Below are 22,848 nucleotides of genomic sequence, written 5' to 3'. Positions count from 1 at the left end.
TTGCTGTTGGACAGAACCGGAGAGCGAGGAAGAGACCCAGAGACCAATGTTTGCCTGAGACCTTTCTCTGTTGACGTAAAGGATGGTTTCCGACTAGGCGATGAACCCATGGCCCTACTGCAGAAGTCTGTGATGCTGGAGGATGCAGGGTGATGCTGGGGAACACCGGTCCCTCTCACAGTAATGCTTCAGGGTGACTGGGCAGCACTAAGGGTTAGCCACAATCAGCCCAGGCAGGGCTGGGCCACACAGGGCTAGCATTAGCTCAGTAGACCTAATATTGTTCACCCATTAAAGCTTTGCACTATATGCTGCGTAGATCTTAGGCACATGGATTAATGGATGGATGGGTTGAACACTTTGTGTTTCTGTGAAGGTACTCTTCCTTTATCCATCTCTCTCTTCCCCAATCCATTTCTTTCTTTCTTTGTCTTTTTATTTCCGTCTCTCTCTCTCCTCTATCTCTCTCTCCATCCACCCTCACCCTTTGTCTTGTCCTCTCTCCCTCTCGCTCTCTCTCTCCTCTCTCTCTCCATCCACCCTCACCCTTTGTCTTGTCCTCTCTCCCTCTCGCTCTCTTTCTCTCTCGTTCCTCGCCTCTGATTGAGAGGAAGACGGTGTTGCCAGTCATTTTTCCAGCCTGCCACCAGTGGGCAGTGGCACAGAGCTGGAGCGGACCTCCTCTCTCCAATCTTCCTCTCCTCATCCTCTCCGGTCGTAAGGTCCGTGTGAACTGCTCCGTGGTGGCTGTGCCAACAAAGACAGCCCCAGGCCTGTGCTGAACTGAGCTAAGCCTCTTTAATAGAACCTGCCCTATTACTTTACCCCTCCCTCCCTCCCACTGCAGATAGCTAGTATGCCCAAAAGAGGAGGAAGATGAGAAAGACGTCTCCCTCCCTTCCAGCTCCGCTCCCAGCCCAGGTGGGGCTGTGGTGCGGGGCCGTATGTGCAGCACCTAACACACTGGAAGAAACTGAACTTAAGTCAGAGCCAACAGCCGAGGAACTCCTTTAGCTAAAGAATCATATAAGCTCCCTAATAAAAGGCTTCTTCCGAATAACGTCAACGTGTGGGTCGATGTTCTATATCAATGTGTGTTATGATGTGTGGAACAATGGGTTTTCTAGGGCTGTCGGTTATTTGTTTGTCTTGATATTGTTTGACTTGTTTTAATGGACAGCTGTCCGTGATGTCACTTTGGCGATCCTGTACTTAGTTTGGTAATGACCATGTTATTTTTAGAGAAGCAAACTGGAAAAAACTAATGTATTTCATCACGTTTGTTTCATTTAGCAACTTCTCTGTCGGTCTTAATATTGTGATTCAATTCATTCTTACTTCATTTTCTATTTTACAGCTTCCTTAAAAGTCTCTGCTGATTTAAAAACAGAATTATTTATTTCATTGACTATATTTAAACTCAAAATATTTGTCTAGCAATTAAGGTGTCGGTGTCAGAGATTTTGCAAAATAGTTATGACCTAAAAAGCAAAAATAGATCCTAATAAAGTATGCCCTTAATTAATACTTGTATAAAATCGTTATATAATTGCTGGTGAAAGTACTCCCACAACTGCTGCAATTTGTTCAGATTTGTCTTATTTGAGAGTGTCTGAAGGTTTGATTGGAATAATCCTGAAGGGAGTGGTGGGAGCTTTGGCTAAAGCCGTCGGTCGGAGAGAGTGTGAAAATAAGAATCATTTTATAGTCTGGGGATGTGTGAAAGTGTCATTTTGCTGTTGTCAACACACACCAGGTGCTAATGTGTGGGGCAGGTTTGACATGGACGGGCGGAAGAGGGACACACACATTGTGTTAACACTTATTAAAACGGAGGAGACGTGCTGCAGTGTGTAGACAGTGTGTGTGATGGCGTCTCTGGGAGGAATCAGAGCGAAATTTCCTCACTTACTCCTACACTTGTCTTCAGAAAACCTTTTTGTCAGTTCAGATCTGCCAATTTGTGTGTGTGTGTGTGTGTGTGTGTGTGTGTGTGTGTGTGTGTGTGTGTGTGTGTGTGTGTGTGTGTGTGTGTGTGTGTGTGTGTGTGTGTGTGTGTGTGTGTGTGTGTGTGTGTGTGTGTGTGTGTGTGTGTGAAGTGCTGCCAAAATGGAAAAGGAATCCCTCCGTTTCCTGCTTTAGTTTGAGAGTGCTTGGGATAATAAACACACTTAATTAAAAATGTCTTCAGAGTTGAAGAAGTCACTAAGGCCTTGTGAAAACTTCCCCTGACCATAATAGTTTCTGCCTGTTTCAATTCTGAACAACTTACAGGACATTTTCTGACATCCTTATCTTAGTTTTACAGCATAATACCATTTAGAATTTGTTTGTTCATTTGTATTTTGTTTCTGTTAAATGTTGTATGCCCCTTGTTATCCTCACAAAACTTAAATTGCAGTTACACACACACACACACACACACACACTGATCACACACTATACGACAGCCCCTAACTCTTGAGATGAGTGATGGAGGGGTCAATTCGTTTTGATAGTAAGTGACACCTGGCCTTTGGACCCAATGCTATTCACTAGCTGACTCTGTCACTGAGTTCTAATCCTGCACCCAATAGTTCTGCTGTTCTGACTCCTACCATACCAAGTCTGTCTGTCTGTCTGTCTTGCCATGGCAAGACTGACTGTCTCTCTGTGTGGACTCTAACATTTGTGTGTGTTGTCTTCCAGGAAGGCTACGGAGTGATGGTGCTCAACCCCAATGAGAACCACCTGGAGGTGGAGAGGCCGACCAAGCCTGCGCCCCTGCCCTCCCCCGAGGCCTCGGACGAACCCGCCGAGAAGAGAGAGCGCAAGGACGACCGGGAGAGCAAGAAGAAGAGGGACTTCTACGAGAAGTACCGCAACCCGCAGAAGGAGAGTGAGACCGAGCAGATCCCCATACGAGTGAGCGGGGGGGGGGGGGGGGTGGAGGAGGAGGATAAGAAAGGGATAGACAGCATCCTAAAAGAAAGGATGGGGGAGGTGGAGAAAGGAGAGGGTTACAGAGGGAGGAAGGAAAGGAGTGGGGGTGAAGAGGGATAGAGAGGCTCTCTTGTGTGGTCAGGCTGTGTGGAGTGTTAACCACATGGCGCTCTCTCTCTCTTTCAATTTTCTCTTCCTTTCTCTCTCTCGCTCGCTCGTCAGAGCAACTCTGTCCCCTCAAACTGTTGACCGCTGGGATTATTGTCTTCCAAACACACACCATATATACACCAACACACCACACACACACACACACACACACACACACACACACACACACACACATCACCTCATCACACACTAGCACATCACACATCGTCCACCTTCCCATAGACTCTCGTTCCTCGTCTCTGATTGATAATGGAATATTTCAGGGATCAAAACAAATACGTCCAGCGTTACAGGAAATGGAACCGAAGGTGACTCAATTCAGTCCTTCCATCACACCTAACATAACCGGACTAAGGTGACGTCGTCTTCAAAGGCTTTGACCTGTTGTCCATCCACACAGACCTTGTTTCTCTTTATGCGGTAGAGCGTTTGTAGGGTGCTCTGTAGAAGGCCAGTAGTTGTTGGTTTTAACGTGATGAGAATGTAAGGGGATGCTATCCTCTTTGTCTCGTCTCAGGTTGATGGCTGTAGCGTCACACCAGTGTGCGTGTACATGTGCGGGCGTGTGCATGTGTGCATACGTATCCATACGTTTTTGTATTTGTGCTGTGCGTTCGTGCACGTGCACGTTTGCGTGTGAGAGATGTCACTCGGTTGCCTCTGACAGGCCTTGTGGTCTCACTGGGACTGACGGGCTGTGTGTGAGCTGTCAACAGTGCCTCTTTTCTCTCTGCCTGGCTCTCCTGATAGTACCTCTACCACACTCTAATATGGGCTCATTAGCAGTAGCGCTTTAGCTTACTCTGTTAGATCGCAAAAGCGTCTGCTAAATGCCATATATATGATTATATTATCGCCTTAGCGATGGCTTCAAGCCCCCCATCATCACTGTCTAGCTCACTCTTACATTAGACATCGTTTTTATTTTGGCGTAAACTTTAAAGAAGTCGTCTTCGTGTTCATTGAAATACAACTGAAACAACATTTTTTTTGTGTGTTTAGATGCGTAATGCACTAGGGTTCAATATTTTCCTGGTATTATACAAATGTTCCATCCTAACAATAAATCTATTTTCTCTCAGTGTTTTATATTTGAGATTCTTCAAAGTGGCCACCCTGCCTTAATGACAGCTTTGCACACCCTTGGCATTCTCTCAACCAGCTTCAGTCACCTGGAATGCATTTCAATTAACAGGTGTGCGGTGTTAAGTTCATTTGTGGAATTTCTTTCCTTCTTAATACGTTTGAGCCAATCAGTTGTGTTGTGACAAGGTGGGGGTGGTATACAGAAGATAGCCGTATTTGGTAAAAGACCAAGTCCATATTATGGCAAGAACAGCTCAAATAAGCAAAGAGAAATGGCAGTCCATCATTATTTTAAGACATGAAGGTCAACCAATCTGGACTTGCAGTCGCAAAAACGATCAAGCGCTATGATGAAACTGGCTCTCATGAGGACCGCCACAGGAAAGGAAGACACAGAGTTACCTCTGCTGCAGAGGATAAGCTGATTGCAGCCCAAATAAATGCTTCACAGTGTTCACGTAACAGACACATCTCAATATCAACTGTTCAGAGGAGACTGCATGAATCAGGGCTTCATGGTCAAATTTCTGCATAGAAAATGTGCCTCTACTAAAGGACACCAATAAGAAGAAGAGACTTGCTTGGGCCAAGTAGCACAAGCAATGGTCATTAGACTGGTGGAAATCTGTCCTTTGGACTGATGAGTCCAAATTTGCGATTTTTGTTTCCAACCGCCTTCTCTTTGTGAGACGCAGGGTAGGTGAACGGATGATCTCTGCATGTGTGGTTCCCACCGTGAAGCAAGGAAGAGGTGTGATGGTATGGGGTGCTTTGTTGGTGACACTGTCAGGGATTTATTTAAAATCGTTGATATTTAAGCATGATGGGTTTATTACAGAGCTTTGATCTAAAATTCAAGCCCGATGCTATCTGGGCCCGATGAGCCATAGATTAAATACATTTTATGAGCCCTAAATAAAACACAGTTAATGATCCCATGATATAGGCTACTGCACACTACACATGACAGAAAAATATAAAAGCCCATAGATGTAGCTAGCTATATGCTCTCTTGTGTAAATAAATTAAACAAGCTCCAGTAGGCTAATCTTTTTGAGTGTGAACTATATTACTGTTTTGTATTGTATGATACTGTATTCTGTGGACTGGAATTACGCACATCGTTCAAACCGTGATGAAGCAGGGAGAGAACATGGGATTCTGGTGCAACACATGCGGCCTTCAAAGTTACAAGTATAGGCTAGGAAATTTGATTACATGTTTTTTTATACACAGTAAATGGGCTTATTTGTATAATTAGTAGGCGGATGCATATATACCTTTTGATAATATTTAGTAGCCTGCCTACCTCTTTCTCTCTCTATTGTTGGTTCATTCCTTCCTCGCTTTCAACAGTCAAATGAAATGAGTTTCGCTGTCCTTATCTTCATCATTCTAATGACATCCTTGAATAATACAGGACGAGAATTAGATGTTGAAGGCTTTCAATTTTCTTCCCCAAAATTGAATGTTTATGGGTCTAAATAAATAATTGCTTTAGGCTACTGCCATCGCGCGTTCGCTCTTCTTTCAAACTCCCTGTGAGTTCTATTGGCTACTACATTTAACATTCAGCAAACAATAGCTTCAAATATTATGTTGGTTATATAAATGATGTTCAGAAAGCTATTCTAGTCTATCTTTTCCTGCATGGGACTCCAAGAGCTAAGGAGCGTTTTTTTTAAGGAGAGGCCTGTGCGTGGTTATTGTTCAAGAGACAGAGGCTAGAAGTTAGACGCTTGTTATCCATAACCCATCATGAATTAGATAAATATAAGACTAATACTGCGTTGAATATATTACCTGAAAGAGGTAGGCTAGGACATCTATATATAGGGCTGTACATCAATCTAGAACAGGATGATCTATTTTGCGTGCAATTTGAATGGAATTGATGGAAAGAGGCCAAGGCTGTGAGAGAGTGCTCGCACGTGCACTGATTTTAAAGCAACAATAGTAGAGTGAAGCACGGTTTTAGAACTCTGCGGGGGTGCAAAGTAAAAACTAAGGTGACCCCCCGAAAGCCAGATGGAGATGGGTAAATTAGACACACATTTGTTCCTTATATTACTGTAGCATAGACTATGCTACTGCAAATCTCGGCCTACCTGTAGCAAGAAACAAAGTCTGGGTCTGCATGCATTGTGAACTCAAATCAAAATCAAGTCAAATTTTATTAGTCACTTGCGCTGAATACAACCTTACTGTGAAATGCTTACTTACAAGCCCCTAACCAACAATGCAGTTAAAAAATATATTCATTAAAGTGACTATGCAAGTAACAGACACATCTCAATGATGATGGCAACAGAGAGTAGCAGCAATGCAAATAGTCTGGGTAGCCATTTGATTAGGTGTTCAGGAGTCTTATGGTTTGGGGGTAGAAGCTGTTTAGAAGCCTCTTGGACCTAGACTTGTGGACATCCGGTACCGCTTGCTGTGCGGTAGCAGAGAGAACAGTCTATGACTAGAGTGGCTTGGAGTCTTTGACAATTGTTAGGGCCTTCCTATGACACCGCCTGGTTTAGAGGTCCTGGATGGCAGGAAGCTTGGCTGGGCCGTTCACACTACCCTCTGTAGTGCCTTGCGGTCAGAGGCCGAGCATTTGCCATACCAGGCAGTGATGCAACCATGCTCTCGATGGTGCAGCTGTAGGTTTTGAGGAACTGAGGACCCATGCCAAATCTTTTGAGTCTCCTGAGGGGGAATAGGTTATGTTGTGCCCTCTTCACGACTGTCTTGGGGTGCTTGGACCATGTTAGTTTGTTGATGTGGACACCAAGGAACTTGAAGCTATCAACCTGCTCCACTGCAGCCCTGTCGAAGAATGGGGGCGTGTTCGGTCCTCCTTTTCCTGTAGTCCACAATCATCTCCTTTGTCTTCATCACGTTGAGGGTGAGGTTGTTGTCCTGGCACCACATGGCCAGGACCGAGATGTTGTGTTCCCACCCAGAGCGTTGATGATTCATCATGCCATAGAGAAGCCCGATTTAGACTTCACGTATAATTTAACAGTTCAATTTCACATCATGCTGTTCATTTAAATAATTTATTACAATTGACCGTTTTCTCAGTTATTTATCCCGGAAAGGGGAGTGGTTTTGTCAGTAAATCTCGGTAACCGGGTTCCCGCCATTCAACCCTAGTATGTACAAACACATGCACAGATACAAGCGCGCGCACACACGCACACACCCACACACCCACACACACACACAACACATACATTATAACACAAGGATCAAGGCTCTTAAGTGTCACCTCTGATATTGACCTCTGGACATTTTTTTGTGTGTGTTTGAGGGTGTGTATTTGTATTTATTAGTGAAACCCCATTAGCTGTTGCCAAGGCAGCAGCTACTCTTCCTCGGGTCCAAACACATTAAGGCACTTACATCACAGAACAACAAAAAGGTACATCATGTAACATTATTTCACCACTACATGTCTACCATACAAAAGTTATAATACCACCATACAACAACATTACAATGTAAGTGGGAGTAAAGTGCGTGTGTGCCTCTGTATGCGTGTCTCTTCACTGTCCGATTTGTTCTGTAAGGTGTCATTTTATCTGTTTTTTTAAAATCAGATGTTACTGCTTGCATGAGTTACTTGATGTGGAATAGAGTTCCATGTAGTCATGGCTCTGTGTAGAACTGTGCATTTCTCGGAGTCTGTTCTGGACTTGAGGACTATGAAGAGACCCCTTGTGGCATGTCCTGTGGGGTTTGCATGGATGTCTGAGCTGTGTGCTAGTCATTTGAACAGACAGCTCAGTGCTTTCAACATGTCAATACCTCTCACAAAGACTAGTAGTGATGCAGTCAATCTCTCCTCTAGAGCCAGGAGAGATTGACATGCATGTAATCGATGTTAGCTCTCCATGTACATTTAAGGGCCAGTCCTGCTGCTCTGTTCTGGGACTACTGTTTTTGCCTATGTCCCTCTTTGTGACACTTGACCATATGACTGGGCAGTAGTCCATGTGCAACAAAACTTGTTTTGTTGATAGCAATGTCAAGAAATCAGAGCAGCACTTTATTACGGACATATCTTCACACATGTTGCATCAACATGTTTTGACCATGACAGTCCTCAACTTGCTCAATTTCAACATTATTCATTACAAAATGTAGTTGAGGTTTAGGGTTTAGTAAATGGTTTGTCCCAAATGCAATGCTTTTAGTTTTTTCAATATTTAGTGCTAGCTTATTACTTGCCCCACATTCTGAAACTGACTGCAGCTCTTTAAGTGTTGCAGTGATTTCACTTGCTGTGGTAGCTGACGTGTATAGTTTTGACTCATCAGCATACATAGACACGCAGGCTTTACTCAGTGTCAGTAGCAAGTCATTAGTAAAGATTGAAAAAGAAAGGGTCCTAGACAACTTCCCTGGGGAATCCCCGATTCTACCTGGATTAAGTTGGAGTTAGACAGGTAACTCTCAATTAGACAGGTAACTCTCAATCCACGATATAGCAGGGGATGTAAAGCTATAACACACAAAGATTATGATCAGTTATGTCAAAAGCTGTACTGAAGTCTATCAAAAAAAGCTTCTTATGATCAGTTTCTTTCAGCCAAACACCAGTAATTTGTGTGAGTGCAATATTTGTTGAGTGCCCTTCCCTATAAGCATGCTGAAAGTCAGTTGTTAATTTGTTAACTGTGGAATAGCATTGTGTCTGGTCAAACATAATTGTTTCCAGAAGTTTACTAAAGGTTGGTAGCAGGCTGTTTGTGTGACTGTGTGTGTGTGTGTTACAGAGAGAGAGGTCAGACTTAGTGAGGAGCAGAAAGATAGAGCTGTGTGAGCATATCATCAGAGAGGAGATGAAGGGGAAGAGCCCATATTAATATCTTAATAAATATTTAAACTGGAATATCTCCAAATTCACATAATGAGGAGACTCTCTCTTTTTCTCTCGCTCTTTCTGAAACCTTTTGCACTTTGTGATGCTAGCAGCGTGAGATCGTTAGTGCAGTCCCACCCAAGGTTTTTCCAGTTCTGCAGGAGGCCATACAATATTTTTCACACTTTGGCATTAGCCTATAGTTGGGTCATTCCACCAATTCAGTGCCTTTTGAGATGTGTAACTTGGTGCAATTTTTTGTTGTTGATTTCACCTACTTTGAACATTCTGGCATAAAGAGCACATGTTCATTGTAATAAATAAGATGTTTTCCCACCTCGAGGTTGTAAATAAAATTACTATAGGAAGTGCCTATAAAGTGCCAAATAAAGTAACGGGGTTGACGATTTCATCTTAAATCAGCCATAAATCCCCTTTTGACAGGGGAAATGGAAGCATGTGTGCAACTGGGAGGGGCAATTGAATGCAAGCCGGTCTATCTTTGGGTAACAGGGTTGACGTGTTATGAGTAGGACCAGCACACCTGCTTTTACACTATGATTTGACAATTAGATGTTGAATGTAAAAAAATAAATGTATGTAGAGTTTCACCATATTAAAAACGACTTCAGTTCACATAAGTTTTTTAAAAAAGCAACAAAATAACTAGGGCTTTACAATGATAGTGAAAAGCTCACAGTGACTGGCTGTTTGTCTGTGTGTGTGCCCACATGTATGTGCATATGTGTATGTTGTGTGTGTCTACAAATTCTATATCTATGATTTTAAACCTCAAAATGAAGTAGATCATCCTTATGCAATATGCAGGTAACTGCCAAAATAAAGGAAGCAGGTGCTTCCACACAGGTGTGGTTTCTGAGTTAATTAAGCAATCAACATCCCATCATACTTAGGGCCGTGTAAAAACGCCTAGTTGCCCATTATTTTGGCTACTGTGGCTGGAAGAAGAGCTCTGTGACTTTTAAAAAGGGATCTAAAAGGGGGTTTAAAGGGTTTGTGTGTCTGTGTCTGTCTGTCTGTCTGTCTGTCTGTCTGTCTGTCTGTCTGTCTGTCTGTCTGTCTGTCTGTCTGTCTGTCTGTCTGTCTGTCTGTCTGTCTGTCTGTCTGTCTGTCTGTCTGTCTGTCTGTCTGTCTGTCTGTCTGTCTGTCTGTCTGTCTGTCTGTCTGTCTGTCTGTCTGTCTGTCTGTCTGTCTGTCTGTCTGTCTGTCTGTCTGTCTGTCTGTCTGTCTGTCTGTCTGTCTGTCTGTCTGTCTGTCTGTCTGTCTGTCTGTCTGTCTGTCTGTCTGTCTGTCTGTCTGTCTGTCTGTCTGTCTGTCTGTCTGTCTGTCTGTCTGTCTGTCTGTCTGTCTGTCTGTCTGTCTGTCTGTCTGTCTGTCTGTCTGTCTGTCTGTCTGTCTGTCTGTCTGTCTGTCTGTCTGTCTGTCTGTCTGTCTGTCTGTCTGTCTGTCTGTCTGTCTGTCTGTCTGTCTGTCTGTCTCACCAGATCTCAACCCAACACTTATGGGAGATTCTGGAGCGAAAGCCTGAGACAGTGTTTTCCATCAACAAAACAATGGAATTTCTCATGGAAGAATGATGTCACATCCCTCCAATAGAGTGCCAGACACTTGTAGAATCTATACCAAGGTGCATTAAAGCTGTTCTGGCTCTTGGTGGCCCAACGCCCTGCTAAGACGCTTTATGTTGATGTTGGTCATTTCGTCACGACTTTAAACATGATTTACTAAAATAATCATGGGATAATACAAGGTCCTTGTGTGATTGGTTGACGTTTGAATTCTTCCAAGCACTCCTCTCTGATGCGTGGGTTCTCTTCTGATATAGTTGGGGCTTGTTGCTGTTGAGTTTGATCGATGAAGAGATACTGCAGGATGAGTCTTCTTACGGGGCCATACGGCACAGTGACCTCTGCCCTTTGAACTGTGACCTTAGACTCAGCAGGATGTTAGTTTATTTGATCCCCTCTCTCAATCGGCCCCGCCCCTTCTCCCCAGGACCTGCAGCTCCTCGTCACTGCACTTCCTCACTCACTCTCTTGCTTTTGGAGTAAGCTTTCTCACTCTCTCTCACTCACTCACACTCTCTCTCACTCACTCACACACACACCACACACACAGATAGACACACACACAGGTGTGGAGTACTATGCAGCAAAATGCAAGGGGGAGATGGAAATTAGAATCTATAGGAATATGGGGGGGGTGTAATAGTAATTAATAAAATAGCGAGGTGTACAGGTTCAGGACAGAGTGACCATGAACCCATCACCATATCCAGGAGGATAGCAGTACAGTAGACAGTGTTCAACTCTCTAATTGACCTTTACTCTTTGTGTATTTATACCTCCTGTTATCATTCTCTGCATTGTTGGGATGGGCCCTTTAAGTAAGCATGTTTGTTTACCAAGCATATGGCACATACAATTTGATTTGATTCATGCTCATCAAGATAACGTCCCCATAATAGCTCTTTTTTTTACACTAGAACCGCCAAAGGCCAATGGCCACTGATGTTTGATTTTGTAAAATATTTTTTTTAAACAGCCCAACCCCCCCCCCAAAAGCTATGTCCCACTCCTTCCCTAACTTTTCCTACATGTTTTTATTTATTTTACATTTGTCCTAATTTTGAAATCACAAACAGAAAAGTATTTAGAGCCTTTTTGAAATGTTATTTGACACCTATTCCTAACTTAGCCCGCCAAGACAATGTGCTGTAGGATGTCGATACCCAGCCAGGCACTAATGCGTCTCTCTATCTTCACTGAATAAATGATGAATGGGTGATAATTGTGCACCTTACTTCAAAATTGAATTTAAATTAGGCCTAACTGAATGACAAGGAGGGTGAAGTGGTTGATTTTAATTTAGAAAGACAATAGTGTAACGATGAGTTTGTGTTATGCCTATTTGTCAGTGTTGGCGCCCATGTCAATCATTTGCCCACGCACCTTGCGGGTTGATACCGTTCCCCTTTAGGTTTTACTTTGTAAAAGAAGCTGTTACAGGACTGTATTATTTACTGTAACTATAACTACTAATCACGTTTATTGTAAGTAAAAGCGAAAACATGCTGTGTGTTGCAGTAGGCCTTTAGAATGATGCAAAACATATCCTATCCTGCTTGACGAGTGGGAAACAAACGATGCACAGCTCGCCCGATACTACACTTTCAAATGCTTTATTTTACTAGGCAAGTCAGTTAAGAACACATTCTTATTTACAGTGACGGCCTGCCCTGGTCAAACCCGGACGACGCTGGGCCTGAACTATACCGAAACTAATTTCACACATAACGAGAGCATAGACCAGATGAAATGATCAACCAGATGAGCATATTCTTTAGTTTCTACTACACTTGTACTACACTTCTACTACAAATGACTCTCATAATTCAAGAGGTGTCATTTTTCCCCCCCAAAGATATCCGCGCTGTGTCCGCGTTCAGCACGTGACCACTCGCGCGGCAGCATTGCTCTGGTTACTAAGCAAAAACGAGTAACATAATAAAATGTAAATATGCTATTCTGTGGTCAGTGGATGTATGGCCGGTAGAAACCAGATAGAAACCGATAAAGTAGCGTGTGACTTCAGTGAACTGAATGATGATGATGAGGAAGAGGGTGATTGAATTTTATTGATCTGAGTGATGAAGAGGACGATTGAATTTAGAACAATAGTGGACTGATGATGAAGACGTGTGGACGGTCTAATTATTTTATTATGAAAGCCTGGGGATTGTATGTTATCTCCCCTCTGAGAGTCAAGTCAGACACTGAGAACCGCATACAACGTTCACAATGGCAAGCCGAACCAATCGAATGGACACACTGGCAGCATTGAAAATGCTGAATTTAGATGAGTTGGGAGTCGGGCGGAGGATGGGATGTTGAGCTTTGAGATCGCCGATGAAGAGTCCTCATCTGATTATGATGTTAACTTTGAGCCTCCGATGCCTGAGCCTCGCCGAAGAAAAACCAGAACAGAGCCAACTGAGGCGGTGAAACAGGAGTCTGGGAGGGATGGCACGGTTTGGGTAGAAAAGAGAGATGAGAGCGCAACAGGAAGGTGCCCCCCCCCTGCGCAAAACAACATACCAGTGGAGCTGTCCTCCACATCAGTGATGGAGAGTGGTAAAGCAACACTCACGGTGTACAGATGTAAAATAAATGCGAGTGTTTGCATCCCGAGTACCATGCATCCCAATGTTCCGGAGACTGTGACAGACTGCAATCGCACCACGGTGTGTATCTCTGCAGTATACGTGAGAACCGCCAACAAATAAGCTACAGCCGCTAAGCAGGCCACCAAGGCAGCAGGTCCTGCTCTCCCTCTTCCCCATTGCACCACTATGGGGAAGGGGGGGGGGGGAGAAGACACAATGTCAAGTTGGCAGGTGCACACGAAACAAGGCCCATGAAAGTGCAACCGATTTGTTTGTGGGGGGGCTTGCTCACAGAAAGTCCCGAAGCTGTGTGCTGACTGTGGACCCGAAGCATAAAGAGAAGACTAGATTGATTCATGCTAGGCATGGGTATAAGGACACAACACAGTGTCCGATACAATGACTGTTTTTTATATCTTATCAAGAATATATCTCCACCAATATTTCTTTATACAATTGTTCATGCGTTGGTGCTTTTGTTTAGGAATGCAGCAAATAATTTCAGCGGGGCACCTGGCTGGTTAATATTGTTATTATTGTCTTTTTAAATTCTACTTTGTCAAAAGAAGCTGGAACTGGACTTTGTTAATTACTTACTCTATTACTAATCAAGTCTACAAATCAAATGGATTACGCTGTAATGTTTTTATTGTCAGCGATACGATAATTGGCTAAAGGCCTTTTTTCTAGGACTTTGTGGAGTTCAACAAAACTTATCCTTGACTCAATCTAAACAAACAATATTTTTGTACACTTCTACCGATGTCTTCATGCAACGAGTCCTTTGACTATAGTTTCTGCACTCTTTATCAAGTGTTGGCGCTTCTGTTCGTGCACCCTTCGTGTTGATGTGCATCTGATGCTAAAGGAGACACCCGGCAGCGTTCTCTAGCGGGTAGTGTTAAGGAGATCCCCAGGAACTAAACTTTACTCTCTCTCTCTCTCTCTCTCTCTCTCTCTCTCTCTCTCTCTCTCTCTCTCTCTCTCTCTCTCTGGGTGTGGGTGTGTGTGCGTAGGGCTGTGATGATTCGGTGTTTTTCTTCTTCACCCCTCTTAGTCAGGCTGGGTGGGGGATCAAATCAAGCCTCTTTAGCAGGGGTTTTTCATCTATTCTATTGGCATTGGGATACCCCCTCTGCCCCTCTTCTGACCCCCACTGTGGAGCGGGACCACCTGCGCAAAGCCACACAGTCCCATACATACACACACACGCATACACAGTGGGGTGCCACACACACACACACACACACACACACACACACACACACACACACACACACACACACACACACACACACACACACACACACACACACACACACAGTGGGGTCCTACACACACACACACAGACATATACACACACGCATACACAGTGGGGTGCACACACACACACACACACACACACACACACACACACACACACACACACACACACACACACACACACACACACACACACACACACACACACACACACACACACACACACACACAGTGGGGTCCTACACACACACACACAGACATATACACACACACAGCCAGCCCCCAGATAGAGTTGAGTTGATTAATACGCTTCCTTACACACATTAATAAGCCCTTAACTGCTTTTAGGATTCTTACTTTTTAGCCCCTGGTTCATAGTGTGTAACCTCTCAACCTTGGCTAATCTCTCCTCTCTTAGAGATCACAGTCCATTGGCCCATGTTTAGTGATGTCGGCCGAATGACAGAGAGAAAGGGAGAGGATGGGGGGAGGGATGGCGGGAGACGAGGAAAGGGGGTTGCTCCTAGCACTTTGCCATATAGAAGTTTGGGAGTTCACTTTACTCTGAATTTTAGCACTAATCCAGTTACCTATTTTCTGTCAGCCAAGCGGAGGAATAGCAGGAACAAAACCCACATTCATGGCTTAAGAAGCTTCCAAAGATTTCACTCAAGGCTGACTGGCTCGGATTAGGCCAGCAGCTTCTGGAAAAAGAGCAAGGGGACAAAAAACAGAGTGGAGCCTTTCTTTAAGCGCCACTTATTCTTGTAAATGACTGGAATACTTTTTTCCCCCCCTTTTCCCCCCTTCTCCGTCGTCTCGCTTTTTCTCGCGTCTCGTATTGTTGCATTTTTTTTTTAAACGTTCATAGAGAGAGATGGAAAGAGAGGGAGAGGCCCTCATGTGTTTCTTTTCTTTCCCCCATCCTTTATTCATCTCTCGAGTGCCATCTCTTGAAGTGTAAGATCCTTATGATTGCGAAGTGAAAGCTTTTGAGTCAAACATTTGAGTCCAACCCCACCCCCCCATTTCTCTTTTAAGCGTTCGCTGGGACAATAACTCTCCAGCAACAATGGCACTCCATTTCGGCAATGTTTTCACATTTTGTCTTTTCTGTTTTTATACAGTTATGTACTTACACACATCTGTCAAATTCCGTGAGGGCTACTGGAATCGCAGCACAGTGCACACCATACATAACACACTGTTTTTGTGTACTGTATCGCTTGGCTAGAAAAGGCGGATGGTTCCTTGTATTTACGTTACTGCAGAAAGCATTGAGTGTAGAATCACTTTTAGATGGGTTTTCTCAACGGTTTCACTGAAGGTCACTGAAGGAGACAGAACCTGCTACGTTGGGAATTGCGTTGTGGGGTCGCTTTTTGTTCCAGATGGTGAATGTGTGCCACGGGGGGGTTTTGCAGGCGTGCACAATGTGTGTGTAAGAGTGAGCACCATCCATTATTTAGGCCTGGTTTCTCCATGGTTTCTTGGTGTTTCTCTAGTCCTCCAGAGGCAGTGGGATTCGTGTCCAGGGCCTTGTTTAGGAGATGTACGGTTTCCCAGTGCCTGCCTGCTACATCATGCCCTGAGGATTCCGACACACTTACCCACTCTCACTCGTATGTTTCACACACAAACGCACAAACACACAAACACGAGCGGATATGTATTCCAGCTTGGTTCCAAAGGCTAGCGCCGCGAAGCCACGCTCCGTGTCACCTTCACCCCCACTGACTCTCACTTTGCACCGGGGCAATTATGCTGTTGTGCCTTATTTGACCTTTGACCCCTGCTCGAGCCAGGATGTAATGCTCAGCATATCCAAGGACAGGGAGGGGCTCTGGGAGCAACGTCATTAGCCTCTCAACTCTGTGCACTTGGCCATCGTAAAGGTCAATGACCAGGATCTGTGGCAATTCACCTGCAGCTGTGTGTGTGTGTGTGTGTGTGTGTGTGTGTGTGTGTGTGTGTGTGTGTGTGTGTGTGTGTGTGTGTGTGTGTGTGTGTGTGTGTGTGTGTGTGTGTGTGTGTGTGTGTGTGTGTGTGTGTGTGTGTGTGTGTGTGTGTGTGTGTGTGTGTGTGTACATGGGAGAGAGCCATGTACTGTAGCACCTCTTAGATCACTGCTCCCAATCTTCCAGTCAGGTCAACCATCAAACACATCCATCACTCTCCCCTCTCTTCCCCTCGTCCCTCACCCTCCACCATATCCTAACTGCAGCCTCTGGTCAAGCTCGAACAAACGCTGGCATGTCTGCCTGCCCGCACTCCTTTACCTGATGTCAATTAATGGCTTGAAGTAATTTCGTCTGACAATCCCTGTTCCCAGCGAGAGGCTATAGCAGACATGTCACTGAGATGACCTTTGCGCCCATGTGCAGCCAAGAGCAGTTTTTTTCTCTTCTTAAGAATTTCAGACAAACCAGGAAACTTCCTTTGTATTTTGTTAATGAGTTATCGATTTGAAACAATGCCCTGGCAAATATTGTCTGATTAGCTTGACTCCAGCAAGGTCACAGTGCTATAGAGTCTCAATGCGATCATCTTTTGGGTATTTGAGCACGTGCACACACACACACACACGCACACACACTGTCTGTGCATCTCTGTCCTCTCACTCAGTCTTTCTTTTCTCTTTCTCTCTCTCTGGCAACTTGACTTTCCATAGGCACTACCAGCTAATTACCCACAATGTTACAGTGATCCCCCCCATCTCTGCCACAAATTTTCTCCATATCATCTCCTCAGCCTGCAGTATTTGTACGATTCCCAGCCAACTTTGTCTGGAAGGAAAGTGTCTGAAGGGGAAGAGCGCTCGAGAGAACACCTGACGAGTCCTTGTCCAAGACGTTGATTGGAATTCAATTGCAAACGGGGAGTTTGAGTGAAGGTCCACATCCTAATAGCGGCGATGTTAATACCAAGCTATGTAATTACCTGCGCCCGCCGCTTGTTTAATATTTAATAATTAGCCCAAATGAAAATTATTCACTTACCCGCTGTAAGGGACATGTTAAATATTCAAATGAGCGGGCTTCGGGTGTGTTTACACACAAGCGCACGCGCGTACACACACACACGCACGCACACACACAGAGAGAGAGAGAGAGATTGAATGAGAGAGAGAGGTGTACATGACCTGTGGCTTGGCATTTGGAAATCACTGACCTAACTTCTATTGCTCTCTGTCTCTCTTTTCCCCCAGCATCCCTCTCACTCTCTTTATCTAGCACTCTTAAGTGCTTTTTAGACAGACAGCGGAATATCGCACGTCATTTTTTTGAACTAACCCAAGATTGACAACAGCCCGTCGTTTCCAACGGGAGCAAATGAATCATAGTGGGCAGAACAAGCAAGGAGGATGGCAGAACCAAGCACGATCGAGCGAGATCCTATTGGCGTGTTCTAGCATGTATTTGGATATTTCCGTTAGGGAACGCCTACTCTGTGAAGTGCACGTGGGCAGTAAATGAAATCAACCTTGCACTCCTTCTAAACAACACCGTCTTTTGAAACTTTGGCAAAGGGGAGTGTCTAGAAAACGTAGTCCTCTTCACTGAAAGTTAATGGGCCACCCCGTCTGCCGGGTGCAGTCTGTCAGGGCCCTTACTCTTGTCAGTGTTGCTGTTGTTTGAGCACCTATAAGTCTTTGTTGCCCAGTTTTCTGACTGTATAAGGGCTATGGCTCTCTTCTTCTGACTACTAGAAAGCTCAAATGGCACCCTATTCCTTATGCAGTGCACTATTTTTGACCAGGGCCCATAGGGAGCCATTTTTGATTCAGTCTTAATCTCTGTAGAGTCCTCTTCCAAGCTTCCCTGAGGTCTTTAGCTTTCACTCTGTTCGTCAGGAGGGACTCCGGCAAAGGGAGAGAGGGAGGGAGAGATGGGGGGTAGGGGAAGCCTGTAGTGGTTGTTTGTCGGAGTGTGTTGATGCTGTTAGATTCATTGTTTCCTGTGTTGATGGGCTGGGCCGTTTGTCTTGGCGTTGGTGCTGTTATTGTGGCCGTAGCAGGGTGCTCTCCTCTCCCTGCCTCTCATTACTGTCCTGTAAACAGAGAGCAGGAACTAGGGAAAGAAAACACACAGGGAGTTTCTGGAGGACTGTGGGAGTGTGTGGGCCTCAGTGGTAGGATGGGTGGAGAATGGAAAGCACTGTTAGCCTCTGTAGTGCCGATACACTTTCTCACAACACATAGCAAAACTAGCAAGCTGGGCAAAGTCCGATTCTGACCTGTCGAGGGCGTTGGTCAATAGACACTTTAGTGTGTGTGTGTGTGCGTGCGTGCACTCTCGTGCTTGTGTGCAAGCATACAGTGCCTTCAGAAAGTATTCACACCCCTTGATTTTTTCCACATTTTGTTGTGTTACAAAGTGAGATTAAAATTGGTTGAATAGTAGTTTTTTGTCAATGATCTACACAAAGTGGAATAATAATTATCATTTAGTTTTGATGGAGAATAATATATCTTCATTAGATAAGTATTCACACCCCTAACTCAATACAAGTTACACTCACCTTTGGTAGCGATTACAGCAGTGAGTCTTTCTGGTTAAGTCTCTAAGAGCTTTGCACACCTGGAATGTACAATATTTGCCCATTAAAGCTCTGTCAAGTTGGTTGTTGATCATTGCTAGACAGCCATTTTCAAGTCTTGCCTTAGATTTTCAAGCCAATTTAAGTAACAACTGTAACTACGCCACTCAGGAACATTCAATGTCGTCTTGGTAAGCAACTCCAGTGTATATTTGGCGTTGTGCTTTAGGTTATTGTCCTGCTGAAATGTGAATTCATCTCCCAGTGTCTGGTGGAAAACAGACTCAACCAGGTATTCCTCTAGGATTTTGCCTGTGCTTATCTCTATTCCGTTTATTTTTATTTTAAAAAAAAGCTCCCTAGTACTTTCCGATGACAAGCATACCCATAACATGATGCAGCCACCACCATTCTTGAAAATATGAAGAGTGGTCCTGTGTTGTGTTGGATTTGCACCAAACATAACACATTTTATTCAGGACAAAAAGTGAATTTCTTTGACACATTTTTTGCAGTATTACTTTTAGTGCCTTAGTGCAAACAGGATGCATGTTTTGGAATGTTTTTTTTCTGCCATTTTGTTAGTATTGTGGAGTAATTACAATGTTGTTGATCCATCCTCAGTTTTCTCCAATCATAGCCATTAAACTCTGTTTAACTGTTTTAAAATCACCATTGACCTCATGGTGAAATCCCTGAGCGTTTCCTTTCTTCTCCGGCATCTGATTTAGGAAGGGCACCTGTATCTTTGTAGTGACTGGGTGTATTGATACACCATCCACAATTTTAAAATTAATAACTGCACCATGCTCAAAAGTATATTCAATGTTTGCTTTAAAAAACTACCTATCTGCCAATAGGTTCTCTTTGTGAAACATAGGAACAACCTCCCTGCTCTTTGTGGTTGAATCTGTGTTTGAAATTCACTGGTTGATTTAGGGACCTTACAGATAATTGTATGTGTGGGGTACAAAGATGGGGTAGTCATTTAAAAATCATGTTAAACACTATTATTGAACACAGAGTGAGTCAATGCAACTTATTACGACTTGTTAATAAGCACACTTTTACTCCTGAGCTTATTTGTATTTATTTTTTATTCTGATAAAAATATATTTGACAATATACATAACAATACTCAAACAGAAAGACAAACATGCACGATACAACACATTTGGACAATACAGTCATCAGCAATGTCATGGTGTACCTAATACAAAAATACATTTGTAGTAAAACATTTTTAGCTTACGTTCTATGGCATATGGAGCATTTTACCCGTATAATAACATATATTTGCTTTAATTAATAGAATTTAATAGATCTCGACTTTGTCAAAGAAATATGCCTGAAGAGTTTCCCAACAACCCCCTTGCTTAGTCTTGTGATTTCTAATAGAAATTGTACTTTCAAGCATGAATTAGACATGGATGTTAGACAGGTGGAAATCCGTCCTTTGGTCTGACGAGTCCAAATGTACGATTTTTGGTTCCAACCGCCGTGCCTTTGTGAGACAAAGAGTAGGTGAACGGATGATCTCTGCATGTGTGGTTCCCACCGTGAAGCATGGAGGAGGAGGTGTGATGGTGTGGGGGTGCTTTTCTGCTGACTCTGTTGTGATTTATTTAAAATTCAAGACACACTTAACCAGCATGGATACCACAGCATTCTGCAGCGATACACCATCCCATCTGGTTTGCGCTTAGTGGGGTTGTCATTTGTTTTTCAACAAGACAATGATCCAACACACCTCCAGGCTGTGTAAGGTCTATTTGACCAAGAAGGAGAGTGATCTATCAGATTACCTGGCTTCCAGAAACCCAACCTCAACCCAATTGAGATGGTTTGGGAGGAGTTGGACCGCAGAGTGAAGGAAAAGCAACCAACAAGTGCTCAGTGTATGTTTTTGAAAGTTTTGAAAAAGCATTCCAGGTGAAGCTGGTTGAGAAAATGCCAAGAGTGTGCAAAGCTCTGTCATCAATGCAAAGGGTGGCTGCTTTGAAGAATCTAAAATCTAAAATATATTTTGATCTGTTTAACACTTCTTTTGGTTACTACATGGTTCCATATGTGTTATTTCATAGTTTTGATGTTTTCACTATTATTCTACAATGTAGAAATTAGTTTTTTTTTTCATAAAGAAAAACCCTTGAATGAGTAGGTGTGTCCAAACTTTTGACTGGTGCTATATCTTATAGTCACATGGATGTTATAATTCATCTGATTACCAGTAAGAATAAAACCACTCTTTTTTTTGTTGTTTAAGCCATGATTAAAGAAAATACAACTTCCCCAATCACTCTTCCATTTTGCTTCACCTTAACCTGTAGAGTATCTGGGCTCTGGGCTCCCGAGTGGCGCAGCGGTCTAAGGCACTGCATCTCCGTGCAAGAGGCGTCACTACAGTACCTGGTTCTAATCCGATAGGGCGGCGCACAATTGGCCCAGCGTCGCCGGGTTTGCCGGAGTAGACCGACATTGTAAATAGGAATTTGTTCTTAACTGACTGAGTTAAATAAAGGTTCAATAAAAATAAATTAGAGTGAGTCTCTTGTAAGCAAATTATATCATACTTTTATCCTTTAGCCTCTTTACGTTTACAGTTTTAGCTAGCAATGGCTAATCCTGATATACTCATCTAATATTTGTGAAGTTCAATTGACAAGCCAACTTCGTGTACCGACTTCTAATTCCACTATAGTTCATCATAGCCAGTTTAAAGCAAAATATGTCCATCTTATTTTCTTGAATAATACAGGTAAATGTAAAGGGCCTTACAATGAATTTACACAATGTAACAGAACATAGAACAAAAAACAATAACCTACATTTAAACATCAACTGCAACGTGCAGCGGGTAGGTTTGTCCGTTTTAACATCATATTTTAATGTGTCCTTTGTGCACAAAGCAAAAGGTAAACAACTAACAGAGCAGTGTTGATTTCAGAATGAAGTATTTTCGTCAGTTTAGTAGCCCTGGGCTCGTCCTACTGCAGAGAAGGGATGCGAGGGTTCAGGGAGGTGCTATGCCTGGGAATAGCCAAGGAGTTATGTCCTTCTTCCTGTACAAATTCCTATCAATATACAGTTTGACAACAATGAGTCTTACCCTACAGCCCTTCTGTCAGTGCTCCTTGAAGACGGGAAACAGCTTTTGCCATCGCGCAAAGCTCTAGAGGGTACTGTTTGTTCATCCCAAACGGCCTATGTGCATGCATATATGCATCTGTCTTTGATTTGAATCATGTCTCCTTTTGCACCACGCGCCAAAGCCTTTCAAAACACCTGATCTGTTCAGCTGGAGTGGACCTGTATCTCAATTTCCCCTCGCATGGCTCTGGAGTGGTAGAAAGGGAAGTAGAAAGGGGTAAAAGGAGTGATGAAGTGGATAGCAGAAGAGAGGAGGAGAGGCAGAGAGATGTGGTGTTGAGTGATTGTCTCAGCGCTAGCTAGCTGGGCAGGTTGACAGCTCCTCTCTCTCTCTCTGCTCTGTGCTGGTGGCAGTAATCAGTGAGGAACACTAGTCTTGAAAACCCAGACACACAGTTTGCCTTGTGTTTAGTGTCACTCAAACGTAGTTCTACCCTAACCAGTCTGGAAACAGACAGCTCGCACGGTATCCAGCTAATTAATACAAACGCACACACCGCCGAGAGCTCCACACACTGTACTGTATGACAGTGAAAGGTGTGTGAGATAACACTCAGGGAGGTAGCACGCAGTGAGGGGCAGTAAGCAGGTGATTATGGATAATAGATAAGTGTACAGTGCCTTCAGAAAGTACTCACACCCCTTGATTGTTCCCCACATTTTGTTGTGTTAC

At 43.7% G+C, this 22,848-nt stretch overlaps 1 protein-coding gene across 4 annotated transcripts in view; it reads left to right on the top strand.

The window, feature by feature from the left end:
* The window catches only part of LOC124035998 (cotranscriptional regulator FAM172A homolog), a 221,709-nt gene that overhangs the window by 77,580 nt on the left and 121,281 nt on the right, over positions 1-22,848 (top strand). For all 4 annotated transcript variants that reach the window (XM_046350020.1, XM_046350023.1, XM_046350022.1 and 1 more), the window contains exon 7: positions 2,689-2,904. In XM_046350020.1, coding sequence (XP_046205976.1) covers positions 2,689-2,904 — 216 coding nt within the window. The remainder of the gene's footprint in view (positions 1-2,688; positions 2,905-22,848) is intronic.

Source organism: Oncorhynchus gorbuscha, linkage group LG05, assembly GCF_021184085.1.
Source record: "Oncorhynchus gorbuscha isolate QuinsamMale2020 ecotype Even-year linkage group LG05, OgorEven_v1.0, whole genome shotgun sequence".
Classification (NCBI taxonomy): Eukaryota; Metazoa; Chordata; class Actinopteri; order Salmoniformes; family Salmonidae; genus Oncorhynchus; species Oncorhynchus gorbuscha.
This window is presented reverse-complemented; position numbering and strand designations above follow the sequence as displayed.